Raw genomic sequence first — 21,658 nt, forward strand, 5'->3', positions numbered from 1 at the left:
CCCCGTTGACAAGGTTGTTAAGTCATGTCTGACCACAGGAGGTGGTCCTCATCTCCACTATTAAGCCAAAGAGCCAGCATTGACTACTCCATGATCACGTGGCCAGCATTAACTCTTATTTTAAAAAGGAACCATACCCTGGTGAAAGGCAAGAGTATACTCTGATCTGGAAGCAATAACTCCTCCCCCCCCCCCACTCTCTTATCCATCAAGCCTTTTGGGTGAGCACAAACAATTATGCCTGTTGGAATTTTGTAAGTTCTTTGGCATTTTTTTCCTTAGCTTCATCCTTGAGATCCTTTGTTATATGCCCTAAATTTTACCCTCAACCTAGCCAGGGGTCATATCAAAATCTATATGGACTCTGAATGAAAATAAGTCTAATAATTTGTTACGAGTTTAATTTAATGACAGAAGACTACCAAGTGTAGTACTATATTGACCTACAGTTAAAATTTGAAACACTGGCACCAGAAAGTACCATGTGACTATCATAAACCACAATCTATTCTCCTTTTTCCATTCTAACAATGAGCAAAAAAGGAAAGCATTGGTGATGTTTACCATGTACAGCTCAAGCACCACAGAACAGCAATGCAACTCCAATAGATGCTTGAAAGTGAATGCTATTAAAGTATATAATGACTTTAGTGACAAAAGGTGCAAGGATTATTTAAAGATAAAGTGAAGAATTTTGGAGTACAGTCCATAATGTCTAAAAATGAACAGAACTAATACTGTTACAATCCATAACACATTGTGACTTTATCACTTCAACCAAATCTTAGAGTTGTCAGGGTAACTGGCAGGTGTCATTGCAAGTGGTTCCCAGCCACTACTGCATGAACCAAAAACAGAAAACAACCAGATAATATATTTATCTTTTACCAGTGAAGCAAGCTCATACCAGATAGGGTAAAATAACTGTTGCAGTGCAAAAAGGGAACTCCATAAAGTGTCGACATAAGAAAAAGCACTCTATGGCTGTCACAGACATAGAGTTGCATACTAGGACTGTGTATCTCCTATACTGTGAACATCATGCTGATAAGCCACTAAAGGCACTCAAGTGCCATCCAGTGAACGCATTGAGTGCCATTTGCCTCCACATCCAATAAAGAATTTAACTCCCTTATCACTTCCTCTAAAAATCAAAATAATAAACTGTTACCACCCAGCCAACTTCTTTTATTTTGTCCAGTGTCCTTTTACCATGATTAAACAGATCCTTCTTTCCATACCTATTTCCCATTCATCAAAAATAAAACCAAATTAAAACCCTTGGAAAATAACATTTTGTACTGTTACCTTCACTTTTTCTCTTCTCAAACAGCAGAAAAGACAATTTTCATCAAAAGACCAATCAGACACACCTTCAGGCTCAAAGTCTGTGAATAAGAAGAACAAATTACTTTACACCTATAAAGATCACAACCTGCGTATGGCTAAACCTCATTCCTAATTCACTACTAGTTTTATAAAACAGTTGCAGCAATTTGAAAAATGCAAGTTTGAATTTTGTCACGCTTTTAATTTCCACAATATTACAAAAGTGTAATCTTCGCCTACACACAAAGCAGATTTTCCTAAGCAACACCAAAACCACTGCCAGTTACGCTCATTAGTAATTTTAGCCAATATGAAACTAACTGTGAGCACTGCCTGGGGGAAGGGAAAAAGCACAAATCACCAAGGTAACATACATTTTCTAGAGGCAGAGCAGAGGTTGATTCTGTCATTAGAAATGCAGATCAAGGCAAAAAATAAGAAGATGCAATACCTTTAAACAAACTCAGATCTTTTGATAATTCAGGTCCAAACAGCCCTTCTAGAATACTTTCAAATCCTAAAAGCAAAGAAAGAATGGTCAGTTTTTTGGATTCGACGTGTTGCTGCCAGAATATTGACAACAGTTCTACATTTATCTATTCCCAGAAGAAATCTGAACATGCTTTTACAATGTATTTGAGATCTCCTGGCCAGTCAGACAACTAGATTGCATTGTAGTATTTTAAGAGTTAAGTTATTCTGATTATTAAGAAAATGTACAGTGGGCCCTTAGTATCCACTGGGGTTTGACTTCTAGACTCGCCATGGATACCAAAATCAATGAATACTCAAGTTGCATTAAATACAATGGCATAGTCAAATGGTGTCTCTTATATAAATAAGAAAATTATGGTTTGCTGTCTGGAATTTATATTTTTCTGTAATCTTTTCAAGCTGTGCATGCTTAAACACATAGATAAAAAAATCCTTGGATATGGAGGGCTTACTGTCGTCTTAAAATGAAGATTTTTTTTCTCTCTAAATGTATTAAAGTATGTTTTTAACAACAAATCCATTAACTTTAGGTTATGAACTCAAAGGTTTTATAATTTTTGTTTCATTTTGTAGACCCCTACCCTTTTCCAACACAATCCACCTTCAACGCATAAAATTTCTCACCAAGGGGCAAACCAAGCAGTAAAATATAGAGTATGAATATTGTGCATAAGCATGATTATTACTGGGAAGATTTTCTGTGTTCTTTTAAGAGTCCCAGGATTTTTCATTCAAAAGATTACCCCCTCCCCCAAAAAATTATTATCACTATTTGTAAATTTAAATTCAATATTAATCTAAATCATGGCTTGCAGCTAAAGATATAACAGAAGCAGTTAAACATTACTCAGAATTTAAGCAAAAGCAAATAGTGGAACTTTTTTGGGACATAATTATGAAGTCTACAGAACAATGTTCTATGAAAAATAAGGGACGTATTTTGAGGTTCTGGAATATATTTTCCATTTATGCTTTCCATATGCACAATATTTCAAATACAGCAAAGAGGAAAAAAATAAAAACAGAAAAGGAGTGCAGCTACCCTTAGAGTTATATGATATAAAGGGGATGCTCTCTCACTAATAAATAAGTTTGGCAGTGGTATGGTGAAAAAGCCCTACTTTGAATTGTTAAGTAAGAGCAAGAACCATTTTTTCAAATTTTGAAGCATTATTTTTATTCACTAAGAGGTGAAACATCATAACCTTAAGGTACCTGAAATCATTTTAATAATTTAATGTTGCTAAAAATTTAGAAGTGCTGCTATGAAATTAATTAAATAAAATTGACAATCTAGCAACAGAACCATATTAACATGAAGATGATTATTACTTTAATGGCAAGCTAGCATGGTGAGAGAAGAACACATCAGAGTTAAAAAAATAAATAACAAAGGAAAGGAATAAAACAATGAGAATACCCATAAACGATAAACTACACCATTTTGGAATACAAAGCGGTATCATAACTTTAAGGTTATAGACTCTAAAAATTTTAAATGAGTATTCTGAGTCCTTACAGATTTTTTTCCAAAAAAAAGGGGACATAATTAGAACTGTTTAAAATAGAACTGTTTAAAAAAGACACTGATTTGGGGGGGGGGGGGATCCAGTATCTGGTTGTCTGTACAATGGGCCCTTGGTATCTGCTGGGGTTTGGTTCCAGGACTCCCATGGATACCAAAATACATGGATGCTCAAGTCATAGCAAAATAAATAAATAAATAAATAAATAAATAAATAAATAAATAAATAAAATAAGTAAGTCATAGTAAAATCACAGTAAAATGATGGCCCTCATGAAAAATAGCAAAATTGGGGCTTGTTTTTTGGAATTTATATTTTTAAAAATATTTTCAAGCTGTGGCTGCTTGAATCCATGAATAAAGAATCCATTAATAAGGAAAGCCAACTGTATGTTGCCCCCAGAACTTATAGTAACAACAACAACTACTATTACTACTACTACTACTATTACTACTACTTTATTAATGGAAATTTGGAGTGGGGAAATGGGCACAAGGAAGATGTTAAATACAACATCATATAGACATTCAAAAATCCCCTTACATAAAATTGACTCTTTAAGATTTTATTTTTGAAGTGCTAAGGCTCTGTTGCACATCTGCAGGCAATGTGTAGTTAGCATTTAGATTTCAAGTGCTGACATTTAGATTCAAGGCATTTTAGCTCTATGTAGCACTTGTTCCTTAAAAAGCCCTGAAAGCTTTTAAAATACTCATGAAAGTAATTGTCAATAATTTGTGTCCTACACAGTTTGCCATGTATTCAATACACCACTCACAATGTCTGTTAATTGAGTGTCATAGAATGGACAGTACAATCTCACCTTGTTTAGTTCACTATTCTTACCAAATGTAATGTCACTGGTGCTTTTTAAATATATATATATATTAAATGTTAGATTTAACAGTTGCATAGCAACAAGAGAAAAGCTTATATGCAAGTCATCATCAAAAAAGCCAAATAAGGAAAGACTGAATATATTCAAAAATTATTTTAAAGACATAGCAGAATGGTTATGGAGCCCAACAAGGAAACATAATAAAAGATTATGAATTGCCATTTTATATTGAATCACTAAGAACTCCTGGAAAAGGATGTGTACATGCAACAAATACCATGTACAGATCTTAAAAATGAGATGCTACTTATTTCTTTTCCATCATGGACCATTCTTTCTCCACTGATACTGCCTTTCTTCCTTGTATCTGACAGATGACATTTTCTTTTAGATTTCAAAGGGAAAAAATTAACATGGCTGTCTTTGTTAAATTCCTTTATTCATACCTTTATCATCCACATACATGTTTGATCATTTACAGATGCTTAAGAGCAGCACTAGTGGTAAAATGACAGGCATAGGAGAGATTGTAAGTGTCCTAGTTAACTCTATTTTTCTCTTTTCACACATTTCATAGAAAATTTTACATTTGTAAGGAAAATCATGAGTTTATTCTACTAAAATTATCAATGATCTGATTTTTATTTTTTATTTTAAAAAAAAGACATTAGATATTATTTACCATGAAAAGCTCACAATCTGATTTAACTGATATTTTTAAGGGTGCGGGGTGGGAGTGTTAGCGCAAGACCAGTTTAAAAAGAACATTGTTATAGATCCACATTCAGATAAAATTGTTCAAATCTGTTCTGATGGGGACGTTATAATTGATATTGTCCCAGTAGACGATGTTTTGGCCTCTGCTTGTCAGTTAATAGTTTTTTTCCCCAATTTGTACAGCACAAAGATGAGGACAGGATGCTTGGAGAAGTGAGAGACACCACAAGTACAGTAGACCTTGCTCTTCTTGACACATTAAGAAAGCCAGAGGGGGACTAGCTGAATAGTGAAGGGAGCTGCCAATGCATAATAATAATAATAATAATAATAACAACAACTTTATTTATATACCGCCTTTCCTGTAGATCAAAGCGGTTCACAACATAGTAAGCATGTGACACATGTCACAGTACAAACAAGTAGTTACAAGCAAGATTTCAACATACAGAAAAGGAGGCAATTGTAAGCTCCCCATTAAAAAAAGCATTCCTTTAAATTCTCTATAACTGATTGTTACAGGCCACAGTTACTAAGGTAGTCATACTTTGACCATATCATGAGATGTGATTCACTAGAAAAGGCAATAATGTTTGGTAAGGCAGAAGGCAGCCAGAAAAGACCATATTCCAGACAGACAGACAGACTCAATAATCAAAGAAGCCAGGGGTATGAGGCTATAAATCCTGAGCTGGGCAGTAGAAGATAGGGGGACTTGGGAAACCTCTCACTCATAGAACTACCTTAAGTGGAAATTGACTTGACAGCAGTTAACAACAGGCCACTGTCCAGCATTCCATTTGGGGGCAAGTTATTAAGACAATGTGGCAGTCTCTCAGCTTTCCAGATGAAATAGATTGTTGATCAATTTCAAAGCATTTTCAGGTCTGATGGCTTTGGTCATTTTGGTGTGTGTGATTTTTGTCAGGAACTGGAAAGGTGAGTGCATCCTTGCTGGTTCTGCTGGTACTCTCAGCAGCTTTTGATACATCAGCCATGCTATCCTTCTGGGTCCCCTCTCTGGGATGGGATTTCGCAGCACTTACAGTGGTGCTGAGGATTTCCTGTTCAGTGAGTTGGCCCCTCATTACTGTTTTGTCCCACCTCCTATTTAACATCTCTATTAAATTACAGGGAGAAGTGATCCAGAGGTTTGGGTTTGATACTACCAGTATGCAGATGACAACTAATTATAACCTAAGGAAACGATTTCATTTCTAAACCAGTGTATAGCATTAATAATGGACTGGATGAAAGCCAACAAACTGAAAGTTAATCCAGACAAGACAGACGCTCCTGATCATTTTAAAGGTAAACATGGGGTTAGGGATTCAAGGGTATGCTGGATGTGGTTACATTCCCTCCTTAAAATGCACGTACACAGTTTGGGTGTACACCTAAACTCAACCATTACACAAGACGTCCAAGTTTCTGTAATGGCTAGGAGTGCTTCTGCACACTTAAAGCTAACGTGCCAACTGTACCCACTTCTGGAGATGTCTAATCTGGCCATGATGAAATGCCTCTGTTACATCCTGTTTGGATTACTGCAATGTACTCTACATGATGCTGCCTTTGAGCAGCATTTGGATGATTTCAGTTGGTATGAACAACTATAACCAGACTGTTAACTGTAACTAGTTACATGGACCAATCTTTTTTCAGGCATAATTCAAAGTACCATACTGGCTATGACCAACAATGCCTTATTCAGCTTAGGTGCAGGCTATCTGACGCACTGTATCTCTCCATGCCAGCCCTTCTCTCAGCCCCACCATTTTCACAGGAACGGCAGTGAGATAGAATCTTTACATGGTTGTCTCTAGGCTCTGGAGCTCCTGTTAAAAGAACAGCACCTGTCTTCCTGTACTTTTTGTTGATTCCTAAGGCTTCTTAAACTTGAAAGTTTTTACAGAAAGGTTTTTACTGGAGTGCTTTACTGCTTTGTGAGATAGAGCCTCCTCAGTGGCTGCCTGTAGGTTCTAGAACCCCCATATCAAAACAAACCTCCTTGTTCTATCAGCACAAAATTAAAAATACATAAAAGTGCAACAGGCTTTTAAGATCTGGTCTTATATAAAGGCTTTTAATAGAGTGCGGTATGGCTCTAATTGCATTCGTTTTAGGACTACTTTATATATTTATTATTTTTCATTATATATTTTCAATTTGTTTTTGATACTAATACAGTGGCCCCTTGATATCCGCTGGGGTTTGGTTCCAGGACCACCATGTATACAAAAATCTGTGGATGCTTAAGTCCCATTATATATAATGATAAAGTAAAATGTCTTATACAAAATGTAAAAATCAAGATCTCCTTTTTGGATTATTATTTTTTATAATACTTTCAAGCCGTGAATGGTTGAATCTGTGGATACAGAGGGCTGATGTAGTTTAAAAGATCAACAATTTTAAAGTTGATCTTTTGTTTGTTTTAACTATTTATTTATTTATTTTAATTTATATACTACCATGAAACCCAGTTTAAAGGAAAGGTCAAGGGATAAATAAAAGGGAAGATAATAGACATTTATGTCATATAAACAATCGTAGAATCATAGAGGTGGAAGAGACCACAAGGGCCGTCCAGTCCAACCCCCTGCCATGCACGAAATCACAATCAAAGCATCCCAGACAGATGGCCATCCAGCCTCTGCTTAAAGACCTCTAAGGAGGGAAATTCCACCACATTGTGAGTGACTGTGTTCCACTGTCGAACAGCCCTTACTGTCAGGAAGTTCCTCCTAATGTTGAGGTGGAATCTCTTTTCCTGCAGCTTGCATCCATTTTTCTGGGTCCTAGTCTCTGGAGCAGCAGAAAACAAGCTTGTTCCCTCCTGAATATGACATCGCTTCAAATATTTAAACAGGGCTATCATATCACCTTTTAACCTTCTCTTCTCCAGGCTAAACATCCCCTGCTCCCTAAGTTGTTCCTCACAGGGCATGGTTTCCAGACCCTTCACCATTTTAGTTGCAGTCCTTTGGACATGTTCCAGTTTCTCCACATCCTTTTTGAATTGTGGTGCCCAGAACTGGACACAATATTCCAGGTGGGGCCTGACCAAAGCAGAATAGAGTGGCACTATTACTTCCCTTGATCTAGACCCATGATGGCGAACCTATGCCACGCGTGCTGGAAGTAGCACTCTGGGCCATTTCGCCAGGCATGGGCCCTTGGGGAAGGAGAAACAGGCACGCACGTCCCCCTTCCTCCTCCTCCCTGCCATTTTCGAGCCTCCCGCTGTCTCTCGGAGACAGCGGGAAGCAAGAAAATGGCACTGGGCAAAAGGAGTCAGAGGGGCGCGTGTCTGGCTCCTCCTCCCAGCCTTTTCCCAGCCTTCAGTTGCCTATTGGAGACAACTGGAGGCTGGGAAAAGGGAGGGGGGAAGAGGGAGCGACCGGCGCATGCCAGTTGCTCCTCCCCAGAGACCTTTCTCACCCTCCAACTGTCTCCAGAAAGACAGCTGCAGATAGGGAAAGGCCCCTGAGGAGGAGCAGTGGCAGCGTGCCGGGTCCTGGGCTCCCTCCCGGCCCTTCCTTTATCAGAGCTCCCTCCAGAGAGAGAGCTCCAGGGAAGGAATGGCTGTGGAGCAGCTCAGGACAGCAGCATCCCTCCCTCCTGGCCCTTCCAGCCCCAGACCTCTCTCCGGAGAGAAAGATCTGGGGCTGGACGGGCCGCGGAGGAGCCCAGGACGGCGGCATGCCAGCAAACTGCGGAGGACAGCGCGCCGTCCTCCGTAGCCCATTTTCCGGCCTCTGATGGCCCCAAAAGGAACCCTCAGGGGCCGGCAAACTGCAGAGGACAGCGCACCATCCTTCACAGCCCGTTTGCCAGCCTCTGACAGCCCCAAAAGGGATCCTCAGAGGCCGGCAAATACCGGGGGGAGGAGCCAGAGCTTCCCTCCCTCTGAAAAGGGGCAGAAGCCCCACCCCCTTGGGTGGAAGCCCCCACCCCCAGCACCCATCCTGGGGGTAGAAGCCCCGCCCCCGACATGCGAACTGTAAAAGGGTCGCCATCACTGATCTAGACACTATACTTCTGTTGATGCAGCCTAAAATTGCATTGGCCCTTTTAGCTGCCACATCGCACTGTTGACTGATGTTCAACTTGTGGTCTACTTGGACTCCTAGATCCCTTTCACACATTATCTCATTCAGCCAGGTGTCACCCATCCTATAGTTGTGCATTTCATTTTTCTGCCCTAAGTGTGGAAGCTTCTTCGTGTTGAATTTCATTTTGTTAGCTTTGGCCCAGCTTTCTAGTCTGTTCAGGTAATTTTGAATTTTGATCCTGTCCTCTGGGGTATTAGTTACTCCTCCTAATTTGGTGTCATCTGCAAATTTGATACATATGCCCCCAATACTGTCTTCCAAGTCATTGATAAAGATGTTGAATAGCACTGTGCCCAAGACAGAACCTTGTGGGACCCCACTGGTCACTTCTCTCCAGGATGAAAAGGAGCCATTGTTAGCACCCTTTGGGTTCGGCTGGTCAACCAACTACAAATCCATGTAACAGTTACCTTGTCTAGCCCACATTTTACAAGCCTGTTTGCAAGAATATCATGGAGACATTCTTAAACCATGTTGCAAGCTACACACCAAAATTATTATGGTTAGAATATTAGAAATTAAAAATTGGAAACTTCACTATGGTGGAAATTGGGTATGTGAGTGTGCATTTGGAATATGACAACAGGCCTTTTTCCTATTACTGAACTTTCTAGTTTAAGTTACTTGTTTATTGCATTTATTATTTCTCTCCTTTCCCACTCTGAACACTGTAAATATACCCACACTTCTTAAATAGTCTCATGCAGGCTAATACACACACACACACACACACACACACACACAGTCCTTCAGCTTTTGTTTATATTGCTTTACCATCCTCATCCTAAGCACACAGTTGGCAATGGACCCATAAGTTAAATCACCACACTAAAGACTTATGTTCAGTTTGTTATTCCCCAGACCTGAATGACTAACAGTTGTCTCTCCAAAGCACTGGAATACTGAGAAGTCAGAAAATATGAGCCAAAATTTGTCTCTTCTGCTGGGTGTCATACTATGCTGTGGTACAGAGTGGGAAGCAAAGGCAGATGAAGGAAATTGACTGATTTAGATGCTGGTCAAGTACTTATGTAGAATAAAATGCACATCCAAGTATGTGAACTGGGCCACACATGACACTCCTGCAGTACGGAAGCAAGGCCACTGCATATCATAGTTTCTAACTGCTGTGATTTCTCACTTCTCAAAATTTAACTTCTGTTCCAAGTGAAATAAATGGATAAAAATGACTTTTAAAAACACATAGTGAATCAACTGACATATGGAAGAAAAAAGAGTCTTCTTTCAATTCAGGCAAACCTTCCATTTTCTGAAGGCCCTGAAGCTCAATGCAAGTTCAGTCATAAACTATTAATTTTTCAGTCTCTGATTAGAGAAGTACACATCCCTTATTCCAAGTGTGCATATACAGCCAATTGCCAGTGTGCAATTTGATGTACCTGACAAAAACAGAAGGCAAGAAAGAGATCAGTTTAGGTCAGGAAGGGAATGCAAAAATGTTTCATTCAGCTTAAAGCAAAATGGGGAAAGGGGCAGTATTTCAGATGCTTTCCCTCTGCTCCACCTACCCAGGGAAGATAAAAGAGAAACACTACGAAGGACCTCTATGAGTTCAGCAGATTTTATCCTTCATATGCATGGCTTAAACTAAGGATCCATGCTTTGGTGCTATTTTTTGATGCTATTAATTCCCATTGCTTCATCCTACAGAATCCTAAAAGAGCCTTAGTATTCTCTGCTAAAGAGCTGTAGTCTTGTTGCTCAAGGGAATGGACTAGAAAATTCTACGGATCTCACAAACTGCAAAGCCTAAAATACAAGACGACAGTGCCTGAGCACTGAAAGTGGTGTCAGACTGCTATAATTTTGCACAATGGATGCACCTTACGATGTCACTCTGAAGGGTCATTCACCCAAAGCCTTTACTGAAATCCTTTACAAGGAGGGGAAGGAAATAATTCAGTATGTTGGGAATAAGATCAGATTAATTCCCCACAATTCTGAATGCTACTTATTACTATTATTATTTTTAAAATAATATTGTTCTGCAATAGTGATTACAATCCCTCAGTACTCTCAGATATGGCTAGATATAGGCACAGTTTAACTATGGAGGTTAACCATGGTGATACAGTATGTGTTGGTATATTACCTACTTCAGGTAAGCCAACCATGCAACATTTGGTACTGTTCATGCAAATTTTGGAATATCATTATGGCCCAATCCATTTCAGCTCTCTAGCTTGTCTTTGTTACTTCTGCAGGAATTATTCAAAATTAATAACTCTGTATTGTTTTTCCATTCAGAAATCAGCGGAATGTATTATTGTCCTCGCCTTTAACAGTAACATCTGCATAGGTTCTTTCTATTGCTTGCTAAATTCTGTCCAGGGTGAGTGTATATAATTATATTAAACTACAACAAAACAAAACAAAAAAGATAAGTTAAAAGCCAATGTTTAAGAAGTCACAGATTCATAGAATCAGAGTTGGAAGAGATCAAAATGCCCATCCATTGCTGCACTTAGTAAAGCTTGTGTCCATAAATTATAGGTTATATGAAAAAATATCTTCCTTTATTCGTCTTAATTCTTCTCCTGATAAGTTTAATTGCATGGCTCAGGATTCTAGTGTTGTTAGGAGCTTTTCTTTCTATTAATTTTTGCCACACCCCTCATAACTTCAAAAACCTCTGTTTTTTCCCTCTATGTCCCTTTTGCTCTTGACCTTTGTGCTTTAATCATTTAATCATTTGGTTGTGCTATTTTGGAACATTTCCAGCTGCATGATATCATTTTTTGTTGAGGCATGGAATATAGTGTTTTTAAATGTGTCTTCCCACCCCCTTATATAACGATGCTGTTGCTGTTCTTACAATCAGAGTTAAAAGACATCACAAGGACCATCCAGTTCCACCCCCCTGCCATACAGAAATACACAAGCACTGTCAACAGATAGCCCCCCAGCCTGTTTAAAAACTTCAGGAGACTCTATCATATTTGGACTGTCATCTGCAAATCTGATAAACATGCCCTCTATTCCTTTATCCAAGTCATTGTTAAAGATGTTGAACAGTACTGGGCCCAGGACTGAACTCTGTAGTGCCCCCTGTTCACTTCTCTCCAGGATGAGGAACCGCCACTAGAGAGCACCCTTTGGGTTTGGTTAAACAACCAATTACAAATCCACATAACATTGTCTAGCCCACATTTTACTAGTTTGTTTGCAAGAATATCATGAGGGAGCTTTACTGAAATCAAGCATTCCCTTCATCTAACAAGCTTGTAACTCTATTAGTCTAGCATGACATGTTTTTGAGAAATGCATGTTGACTATTAGTGACCATGGCATTGTTTTCTAAATGCTTACAGACTGCTGTGCAGTAATTGTTTGGGTCCTCTCCCCACCCCCACCCCTTTGAAGATAGGAACAAGATTTGCCCTCCTCCAATCTGTTAGAACTTCTCCTGTTCTCCAGGAGTTCTCAAACATTATTGCCAGTGGATTTGAGAAAATCTCTGTGAGTTACTTCAACACTCTTGGATGTAATTTATCTGGCCTTGGAGAGCTGAATTTATTAAGAGTAGCCAGGCCTTCCTGTACTATCACTTAACTATTCTGTGCTACATTTCCCCTACTGTATCACCTGTGCCATTATCCCCAGGTTGAGCACTGCTTTCTGTTTGAGAGAAGGCCAGATCAAAGAAGGTATTGAGTAGTCCTGCCTTTTCTCTGTCCCCTGTTAGCATTTTGCCATCTTCTTCAGGTAGTGGCCCTATACTTTGTTTACCGTTATCCAATATATTATTGATCAGACTACAAGAACTGAAACAGCTTCTCTAAATCCATACTGAAAGTAGAAGTTCACTATCATCTCCTTACTGGTAGTACCAGACCCCAAAATCCCAGCAGGCAACGCCCTGTCAGCAAGAAAGACAAAACACACTTCCACAGGCCAACTGCCAAGTTATCAAAGAGGAAATCCTCAATACTATATTCTGAGCTCATCCATCAGGAAGGAAAGAGAGCCACTGTAAAATAGGGCATTCAAGTTCCATCTCAGAAAAGCAGCTCAGAAAGTCAGGTTCAATACAATTGTAAGCTGCCAAGAGGTCCAGCAGAAACAACAGGAGTAAGCCCCCCTGCCCATGCAATTCTCAATTTCAGTCATCAGTCAAGGTAACAAAAACATCCCTGCCACAAACAGGCTTGAAGCCACACTGAATTCTATGTGTATTTTCTGTGCCTTCAAGTCGTCTGTCAATGTATGACAACCCCATGAATTTCATAGGGTTTGCTTAGAAAATAAATACTCAGAGGTGGTTTTGCTAGCTTCTTCCTCTGAAATATAGCTTATAACACCTGGTATTTGTTGGCAGTCTCCGATCCAAGCACTAACCATGTCTGATGCTGCTTAGCTTCCAAGATCAGGAAGAATCTGGTGTCTTTAGGGTAGTTAGGCCATTCTGACTGAATTGGATACAGATAATTCATCCCATCCAGGAACCGCTTGAGTGGGACAAGGTACAAGATCTAGTTGTTGTTTCTGTGTGCATTGAAGTCATTTTGGACTGATAGTGAATCCAAGGACCTTATCAGATGAGGCACTTACTGCTGCCCAAACATTCCCCAAATGTTGCCTAAGTGTGGCAGAAGCGTTGGAGGTGTGATCATCCGGCGCATTTCTAAAGTGTAATTGAGACTTCCTGCTTTCCTTCTATTTGGAATCGTTCACGGAGAAGGCAGGAGAAGCCATTTTGTTAATAACAGGATATCTAATTATTAACAAAATGGCTTCGAATGATTCCAAAATGGAAGGAAAGCGGGAAGCCTCAATTACACTTTAGAAATGTGCCAGATGATCACACCTCCAACACTTCTGCCACACTTCAGCAACGTTTGGGGAACATTTGGGCAGTGGTAAGTGCCTCGTATGATAAGGTCCCAGGATGAATTATCACATGGTTTTCTTGCCAAATTTCTTCAAACATCCTCTGAGACTGAAAGAGTATGACTTGCCCAAGTTCGCCCAGTGGGTTTCATGGCTCAGCAGGGATTTGAACCCTGGTCTCCAGAGTCACAGTCCAACACTCAAACTACTATGCCACACTGGCTCTCTACAAGATCTAGTACCTTGTCCAAAATGTGAATGCTGATAATTGGTGGGTAATAATGCACTACAAGGGGACAGAGGGAAGGATAGTTCAACAAAAGTCTTTTAGACATGCTGGAACCCTGCTGTGCTGTAAAGAGGCAATGACCACTCCCTTTATGCACTTAGCCCTTTTTGCCCCTCCCCCTTTTTATGAACCAGGAAGGCCAGTGCTGCAGAAGATACAACCTTCACCTCTCCATGGATCCTTTCCATATCTTCAAGTAGTACAAATTGAAATACATCCATGATTATTGTCTCAGGACAGGGATGAGTACTATGAAACTTTCCAAATGCTACTGATTTGCGTTCTTTACCATTGGCTATGCTGTCTAAGGTTTCTGAGATTTTGTAAAGCAAACATCTAGAAAGCAGAATGCTTCCCAGTCCTGCTTTAAAAACTAACAAGACAGAAAAAACTGACAGGTTTGTGTGTTGCAGAGCTGATGTGTAAACACCCCCACAGAAGGAGCAGGATTATAAACAGGGATGAAACAGGCAGGAATGGAACACAACAAGTAAACACAGTAACAATTGCAGTGAAGCTCAGTGGCTACTGGACCTAAAGCAATGTCCAGGCTAACACAAGCATCCCAGCATTCAAAAGCCATAATTCCTTGAGTTTACAAAAACATCCCTCCATAGTAACAAGTGAGTGGTTATACAAATCTGCTTAAGGGACAACTTATAAAGCATTTGTTTTCTACCTAGACAAAACAAGGGAGAGGTAAAAAGACAGTTCAACTGAGTTTCCAGGAAAGAAGTGATGATACAGCTACGATTTATTGATGGGTGGGGCTGTTATAAATACTGAACTACTTCTGCAGATTTATTTTCAAGGCTATTCTACAATATATACATGCAGTGTTTTCATATGCTTCAACTGCTTGCTAGAGTGCAGCTTACTGAAATACTATTTCAGACTGACAACTGTGCAAAGGCAGAATACTGTATATACATAATAAAAGAGTACAAAATTATTACATTGGCTAAAGGTGTATGAACATGGTAACTGCGTAAGTCCCTTTGAATTCTATTCACTAACCAGATCAGCATGACCTCATCCTTAACTGAAATTTCTGGTTGAAGACTCCATTCAGTTAAACATCAAGTGTAACTTCTACACAGCCTCTAAAGATCTGGACATAGACATAGACACACACAACTTCTATGCAAAAATCAGCAAATGTAACGATTAAGTACACTGTCACATGTGCCAAGGCAAATTCAGCTAAATTGTTACACATGTTCATTATATGTCATTAACATGTACAAACTGCAACTTTCATATAAAAATTAAGCAAGTCTCCATTCTTTAGTGTTGCAATGATAAACCTGGCAATGTAAGGTGCTGACTGAATTAATCTCAGTAGCCAGGAGTTGCAGAGTAAATTTTTCAGTAAAGGACACAGAGTTTCAGCACTCAGTATATTTTCTTACCTTATCAATGACTAACAAAGTCAAAATAAATGACAGTGAGCCCTCGTTATCCACTGGGGTTTGGTTCCAAGCCCCCATGTGGATACCCTGTGGATAGCAAAATCCATGGATGCTCACGTCCCATTAAATACAGTGGCACAGTAAAATGGTGCCACTTATATAAAAATGACAAAATCAAGGTTTGTTTTTTGGAATTTATATTTTTTTTTAATATTCTCAATCCATGGATGCTTGAATCCTTGCATTAAAATATCCGTAGATATGGAGGGCCAACTGTATACAGAACAGTAAAAACGGCATAATTATTAAAAATAAAACACAATATATCGTATATACTTGACTATAAGTCGAACTCATGTATAAGTCGAGGGCAGGTTTTGGGGCCAAAATTATGGATTTTGCTATGACCCGTGGATAAGTTGAGGGTAAAACCTAGGGGCATGTAGCAAAGGATCTAAAGGATGAAGGAAAACAATGTTAAAGAACTTACAAAATTCATACAGACATAATTCTATATGCTTAGTCTTAAAGCTGGATGAATGAGAGAATACAGAGGGTAAATGCTTCCAGGACAGATTATACTCTTGCTTTTCATGAGGGCATGGTTCCTTCTTTTAAATAAGATATAAATAAAAGTTACAATACATTGACCCGTGGATAAGTCGACTCAGGTTTTTGGGGTCATTTTTTAAACTAAGGCCCCACAATCCAGTCCTAAGGACTGAAGTGCAGCTTTGGTGCAGCTTCCGGACTCTTAGGGCGCATGCATCATTTAAACAGCATACCTCCAAAGTGGCCCGAAGCAGCTTTATTTTGGCCTGTCTGTATGGGGCCTAAATTTCTAGACTTATACATGAGTATATACAGTATTCAATTTTCTTAATCTATACATGTTGCAGAAATGTTTCTTTCTTGCTGCCAAATTTAGATATACTTTTCAGGACAGAGTGTGAACAGCCTTACCAATTTGACCACAGTGGTAGAAGAGACTACCAGTTGAACTTTAGAAAGATGAGCCAAGCACACTGTTCTCCTTACTGAAAGCACAATCATCTATGCTAATAACAACACTTTATAAATGTTCAAAGAGTTTCACTGACATTATTTAACCTTTAGAAATAACCCCACTCTGGTTAAATCTGTATTATCCTCATGTTGTGATTAGACAGCCAAAGCTGAAAGAATGCAGTTTGCCTACAGCCTCTTAATAATACCTGAAAGAGGTGAGATTTAAATAAGGGACTTTCTGATTTGTAGCTTAGTCTCTTAACCAGTATACCATCCCAACTCTCTGCTGACATCATGTAATTACCATACACCCCTATGCAAAAACCTAACTGACAAGGATGAACCAAACGTACAGATGCCAGGTAATCATTGCCTCTACCTTCACATAAGTGGTAATTGCTCTGGCAGACTGTCTCTTAATCTTCTAGGGGATTTGGAGGGGGTGGGTAACATAAGAACAGCACATCCTTTGGCTTTATGTATTGCAAGCTTTAATCTACCTAATTGCAAATGCTTTCCTCTCACTTTCTCAAGCATTTTCTCAAGAGTACAAAGCATATTTAACAGCAACAACATCCAACTAACCAACTATTCTAGCAAGAAACATCCATTCCTTCGTTATGATAACAGAAACTGCTGTTTGGAATTTATACCAATATTCCATGTTTCCCAATTCCTCAATACTGGTTAGACCCTGGAAGCAAATAATTTTTAATTTTAAAAAACCTTTCTTTTGCAGTTGCCAGCCTCACAGAAAACAGTCAAAAATTTCCTTGTTGAACAAAATTACAAAATTATTTTCTCCTCCGTATAAATATGGCTTACATTAAAATCAGCAATGAGGCATCAAGGAATCAAAAATAAAATGCAAGTCACAGTTTTCTCCCTGTTTCATCACCATTCTGCCTAAAATGGCCTCTCTGTTCTCAGGATTAAAGCAAACCCTTGATGAAAATTTATGTATTTGTTACTGAGAGTGCCCATACCTCTTTTCATCTTAATTTAGTAAGCATCATCAAGAAAAGAAAATGGAATTTCTTTTCAAAAGAAAACAATGTAAGCCTGGCCAGGGCAGCTCTGAGCCACTGGAATCCAAGGACAAAAGATCCACTAGTAACATATATGTCATGTGTAGGTTGACTTCATGTATAAGTTGAGGGAAGGGTTTGGAGCCGTAATTATGGATTTTGCTATGGTCCATGCAGAGAGACTGCCAAGCCTCACAAAGTTTATACAGTAAGTCCCTATTAAAAATTACTGTCACTGTACTCATTGCAGAGCCTTATATAGTAAGCCCCTATTCAAAATAGCTGCCACCACTTTGCTCCACCTTAAGCACCCAAAATAGCAGGCGGGCTGCATTTTTCAGGTTCCCCCATGTTGCTGCTGAACACTGCTCAGGCCAAAAAGAGGTAAGGAAGGAGGGAAGACTGCCTTTCTTTCTCTGCTTTGGCCAAGGGAGAGGTGGGAGTGGGAGCGCTGCTTCCATGCCCCACAACATCAAGAGGGGTTTCTCGCCTCTGCCTCTTTGATGGGCATGGAAGCAGCGCTCATTAAGGCCCTTCATGCTGGGTCCTGATTCCAGCACTGACCCAGGTTTTTTGGGTTGATTTTTTTACTTATACATAGGGTTGCCATAAGTCAGGAGCTCCAAACCAGGACAAATATAGGACAAGATTTACAAATGTAGGACACTTTTTTTGAATGGGGGACATGCCAAAAAATAATGATTTTTTAAAAAATGTCAATATAAATGCATGTTTCTTAGACATGGTCAAAATGGAGGACACTTTGTTATTTAATAACAAAAATAAAATAAAATAACCAAGGCTGGGTTGAATATATTTAAAAATAAAATAAAATAAAATAAAATAAAATAAAATAAAAAACCAAGGCTGGGTTGTATATATTTAAAAATAATAAAAAAAACTTTTCCCTCCCCTTGGCCCAGAGGCCTATCCTCCTCCTTTGCCTCCTCCTCCTCCTCTTACTCCTTTACTGCCGCCGCCGCCTCCTCCTCCTCCTTTGCCTCCTCCTCCTCCTCCTCCTCCTCCTTTGCCTCCGCCTCCAAGGCTCCTGACACTGGCCAATGGCAGACTGGGGCTGGAAACTAGGCCAGCCCCTGCTCGTCTGCCATTGGCCAGAAGGCTTAGGAGGCAAGCGCTGCCCCTTAAGCCCCACGTGCGAGCGCGCAAAAGGGGCAAGCGCGCGCTGCTGCCGGCCGTGGCCCAGGCAAGTGCTGCGGGCTGCGCAGCAGCTGCGCTGGGGGGGAGGTGGAGGAGGAGCAGTGGAGGCGGAGGGCGGCGCGGCGCAGCCATGGAGGAGGAGGAGGTGGTGGTGGGTGGCCGGCCAGCCGAGTTAGCGGCCGCAGTAATGGCTGCATGAGCGTGCCTGGCCCGGAGGGTGGGCCCAGGACAAAGGCCAGAATTGGGGGGGAACCGGGCCGGGGAGGGGCCCCCCAAAAGCGGGTTTGTCCCGGGGGCCGCCAGGATATGGCATCCCTACTTATACATGAGTATATATGGTATTTCTAGAACTAGTGGGGATTCTAAATATTACTGTTGTTTTGGGTCACCTTCAAGTCACCCTGACATATGGCAACCCTATCATAGGATGGCAACCCTATCATAGGAATTTCTTGGCAAGATTTATTCAGAAAACATTTGCTGATGGCTTCCTCTTAAGGTAAGAAAGGGTGACTTGTCCAAGGTCTCCGAGTGGATTTCCATGTCTGAATGGGGATTTCAGCCCTTTTTTCCTCCCAAAGCTCTAGTCCAACATTCAAACTATGATGGCTCTCTTATATATATTTTTTTCTTACATTACAATTTCTTACATGGCATCCACTAAGTTAATCAGCCTTATTTTGTTGTTGTGTGCCTTCAAGTCCTTTCCGACTTATGGCAACTCTAAGGCGCACATATTGTAGAGTTTTCTTGGCAAGATTTGTTCACAGGAGGTTTTCCATTGCTTTCCCATGAAAACATGTGACTTACCCAAGATCACCCAGTGGTTTTCATAGCTGAGCTGGAAAATAAACCATGTTATAATCCAACACTCAAACCACTATTCTATGCTGGCTCTCAGCGTGCCCTACTACCCAAGACAAAAATTGTGGTCATGAGTTTGCTTGTGTCATGGACTGCCATGGGCCTGACTTAGAGAAACAGAAGACTCAGACCCTGAAGACATGGAGGAGACTGAGACAGGGGCAGATCCAGGGCTGCCTGCATCTGCAGTCCCAGAGGAGGCTCAGGAAGCTGCAGAGGGAGAAACAGACTCTAGGCTGCAGGTGCTAGTACCTGTGGAGCGAAGACAGGTCAAGGAGCCTTTGAAGTGTTCTTCCAGAGCTAACAAGTTTCAGCTGAGAGAAGCTGAGGCCTTTTAAAAGACCTCCAGCTACAGAGATTCTTTGCAGCCAACAATCAGTCTTGCAGCCCTATTGTTCCTGTATTCCTTCAATTCATGTTATCTGACCTCTGGACTTGCCTTGTGACTATGCTCCTGCCTCTGCCGTGACTGACTAACTGGTATTGTGTGACCTTTGGACTGGACTGTGGACCATTCCTTTGTATTTATTTATTTTATTTTATGGTATTTATACCCTGCTCTTCAGCCCTAAAGGCTATCAGAGCAGCTTACAATTATTATTTTTAATTAGATGGTTCCCTGGCCTCAGGCTTACAATCTAAAAGACATGACACAAAAGAAGGGAATGGTGATGGGAAAGGAGATGAGGTCCAGTGGTTATTCTCTCCCTCTGAGGCCTGGACCAAGGCAGATGGACTGGAGGGAGGGCTCTTCTTCTTCAAGCTAGCCCTGGTGGAGCTGGGCTTGCCTGTTCACTCCCTCACAGGCTGAAGGATGACAGTTATCATGGTGGGAGAGCTCTCTTTCTTCAGGCTAGCCCTGGTGGAGCTGGGCCTGCCTGTTCACTCCCTCACAGACCGAACAATGACAGTTATCTGTGCTGTCCTCAGTAGAGGTTAGCAGGACAGCTTTGTCCTATTGACTTGATAGAGGTAAGTGCCTGTGCTCAGCAGCAAAAGTCCCCCCTGTAAATCCTGAAGGACAGATGGGGAAAGAACATTCCTTCAGCATATCCTCTATCAAGCAATGGCAGGGGGAAAAACATCCTCTCTGTTGCGTTTCCCTGTTTACTTTGGTTTTAACCAAGAGGATGGCAACCTGCAGAGGTTCAGAGACACATACTGTCTCTATTGCACACCAGAGCATGCACACCCCAAGCAATCATAACACTTGTATTTTGTGCATACAAGCCCCTCATGACCAATAGGGGACAGGGGAGAGGAGGTTCTGCTACCTTCTCCCTACTGTTTTAGGCCCAAGAGGAGCCTTCTGTCAAAACTACCAGTGATTTTCTGTCACTGGTAGGTATGAAAGAAGCTACTGTATGCATGAAACAACTCAAGGGGAGGCAACACTCCCCCACACACATGTTCCTTTATATTATCCATAATAATTATCTCTCTACTGACACATCTGGAAATTCCATTCCACAGGGAACTCTAAGAAATTCCAATTCCCCCACGAGCATGGGTCATCACTTCTTTAACCAGCTTCAAAAATGAGTTGAAGACTATACTGTTCAGGGAAGCATTCCCAGGCATTATATGACTGTTATTTTAAATTGTTGTCTGCTCTACTTTATTGAATGTTAACATGAATTAACATGTATTATTTAATTATTCGTGTAGAATGTACGCCCTAGGCAATTTATTTTATCTATTTAATTGTATATACAGCACTGTGTAAATTTAAAGCACTTTATAAATAAAATTTAATAATAATAATAATAATAATAATAATAATAATAGAGCACACAGGAATGCAATTTAAAGAGAAAATAAGAAAAACAGAGAGAAACCCTGTCCTAATGACAGAGTTAGGAGTACAGTGAAAAGTTTCAAATATCTATGGAAAGCCACAGGTGGTAAACAGGATAAAGAAATATTCAGGTCTCAGAAGCAGAGAAGAACTACTGGACCCTGATCTCCTTTTCCATCACCATTCCCTTCTCCTTTAGTGTTGTGTATTTTTATATTGTAAGCCTG

General features: G+C 40.2%; 1 protein-coding gene across 3 annotated transcripts in view; it reads right to left on the bottom strand.

The window, feature by feature from the left end:
* LCOR (ligand dependent nuclear receptor corepressor) overlaps positions 1-21,658 on the bottom strand; it is a 101,255-nt gene that overhangs the window by 63,363 nt on the left and 16,234 nt on the right. For 2 of the 3 annotated variants that reach the window (XM_089509679.1, XM_089509680.1), the window contains exons 2-3: positions 1,781-1,846; positions 1,309-1,388 (exon numbers count right to left, since the gene is read on the bottom strand). In XM_089509679.1, the coding sequence (XP_089365805.1) occupies positions 1,309-1,388; positions 1,781-1,846 (146 nt within the window). Of the gene's footprint in view, positions 1-1,308; positions 1,389-1,780; positions 1,847-21,658 lie in introns of those variants that run through there. The other variant, XM_089509674.1, reaches the window with a different exon arrangement.

Source organism: Sceloporus occidentalis, unplaced genomic scaffold (genome assembly GCF_023333645.1).
Source record: "Sceloporus occidentalis isolate IW3139 unplaced genomic scaffold, rSceOcc1.0.p SCAF_2, whole genome shotgun sequence".
In the NCBI taxonomy this organism is placed as follows: Eukaryota; Metazoa; Chordata; class Lepidosauria; order Squamata; family Phrynosomatidae; genus Sceloporus; species Sceloporus occidentalis.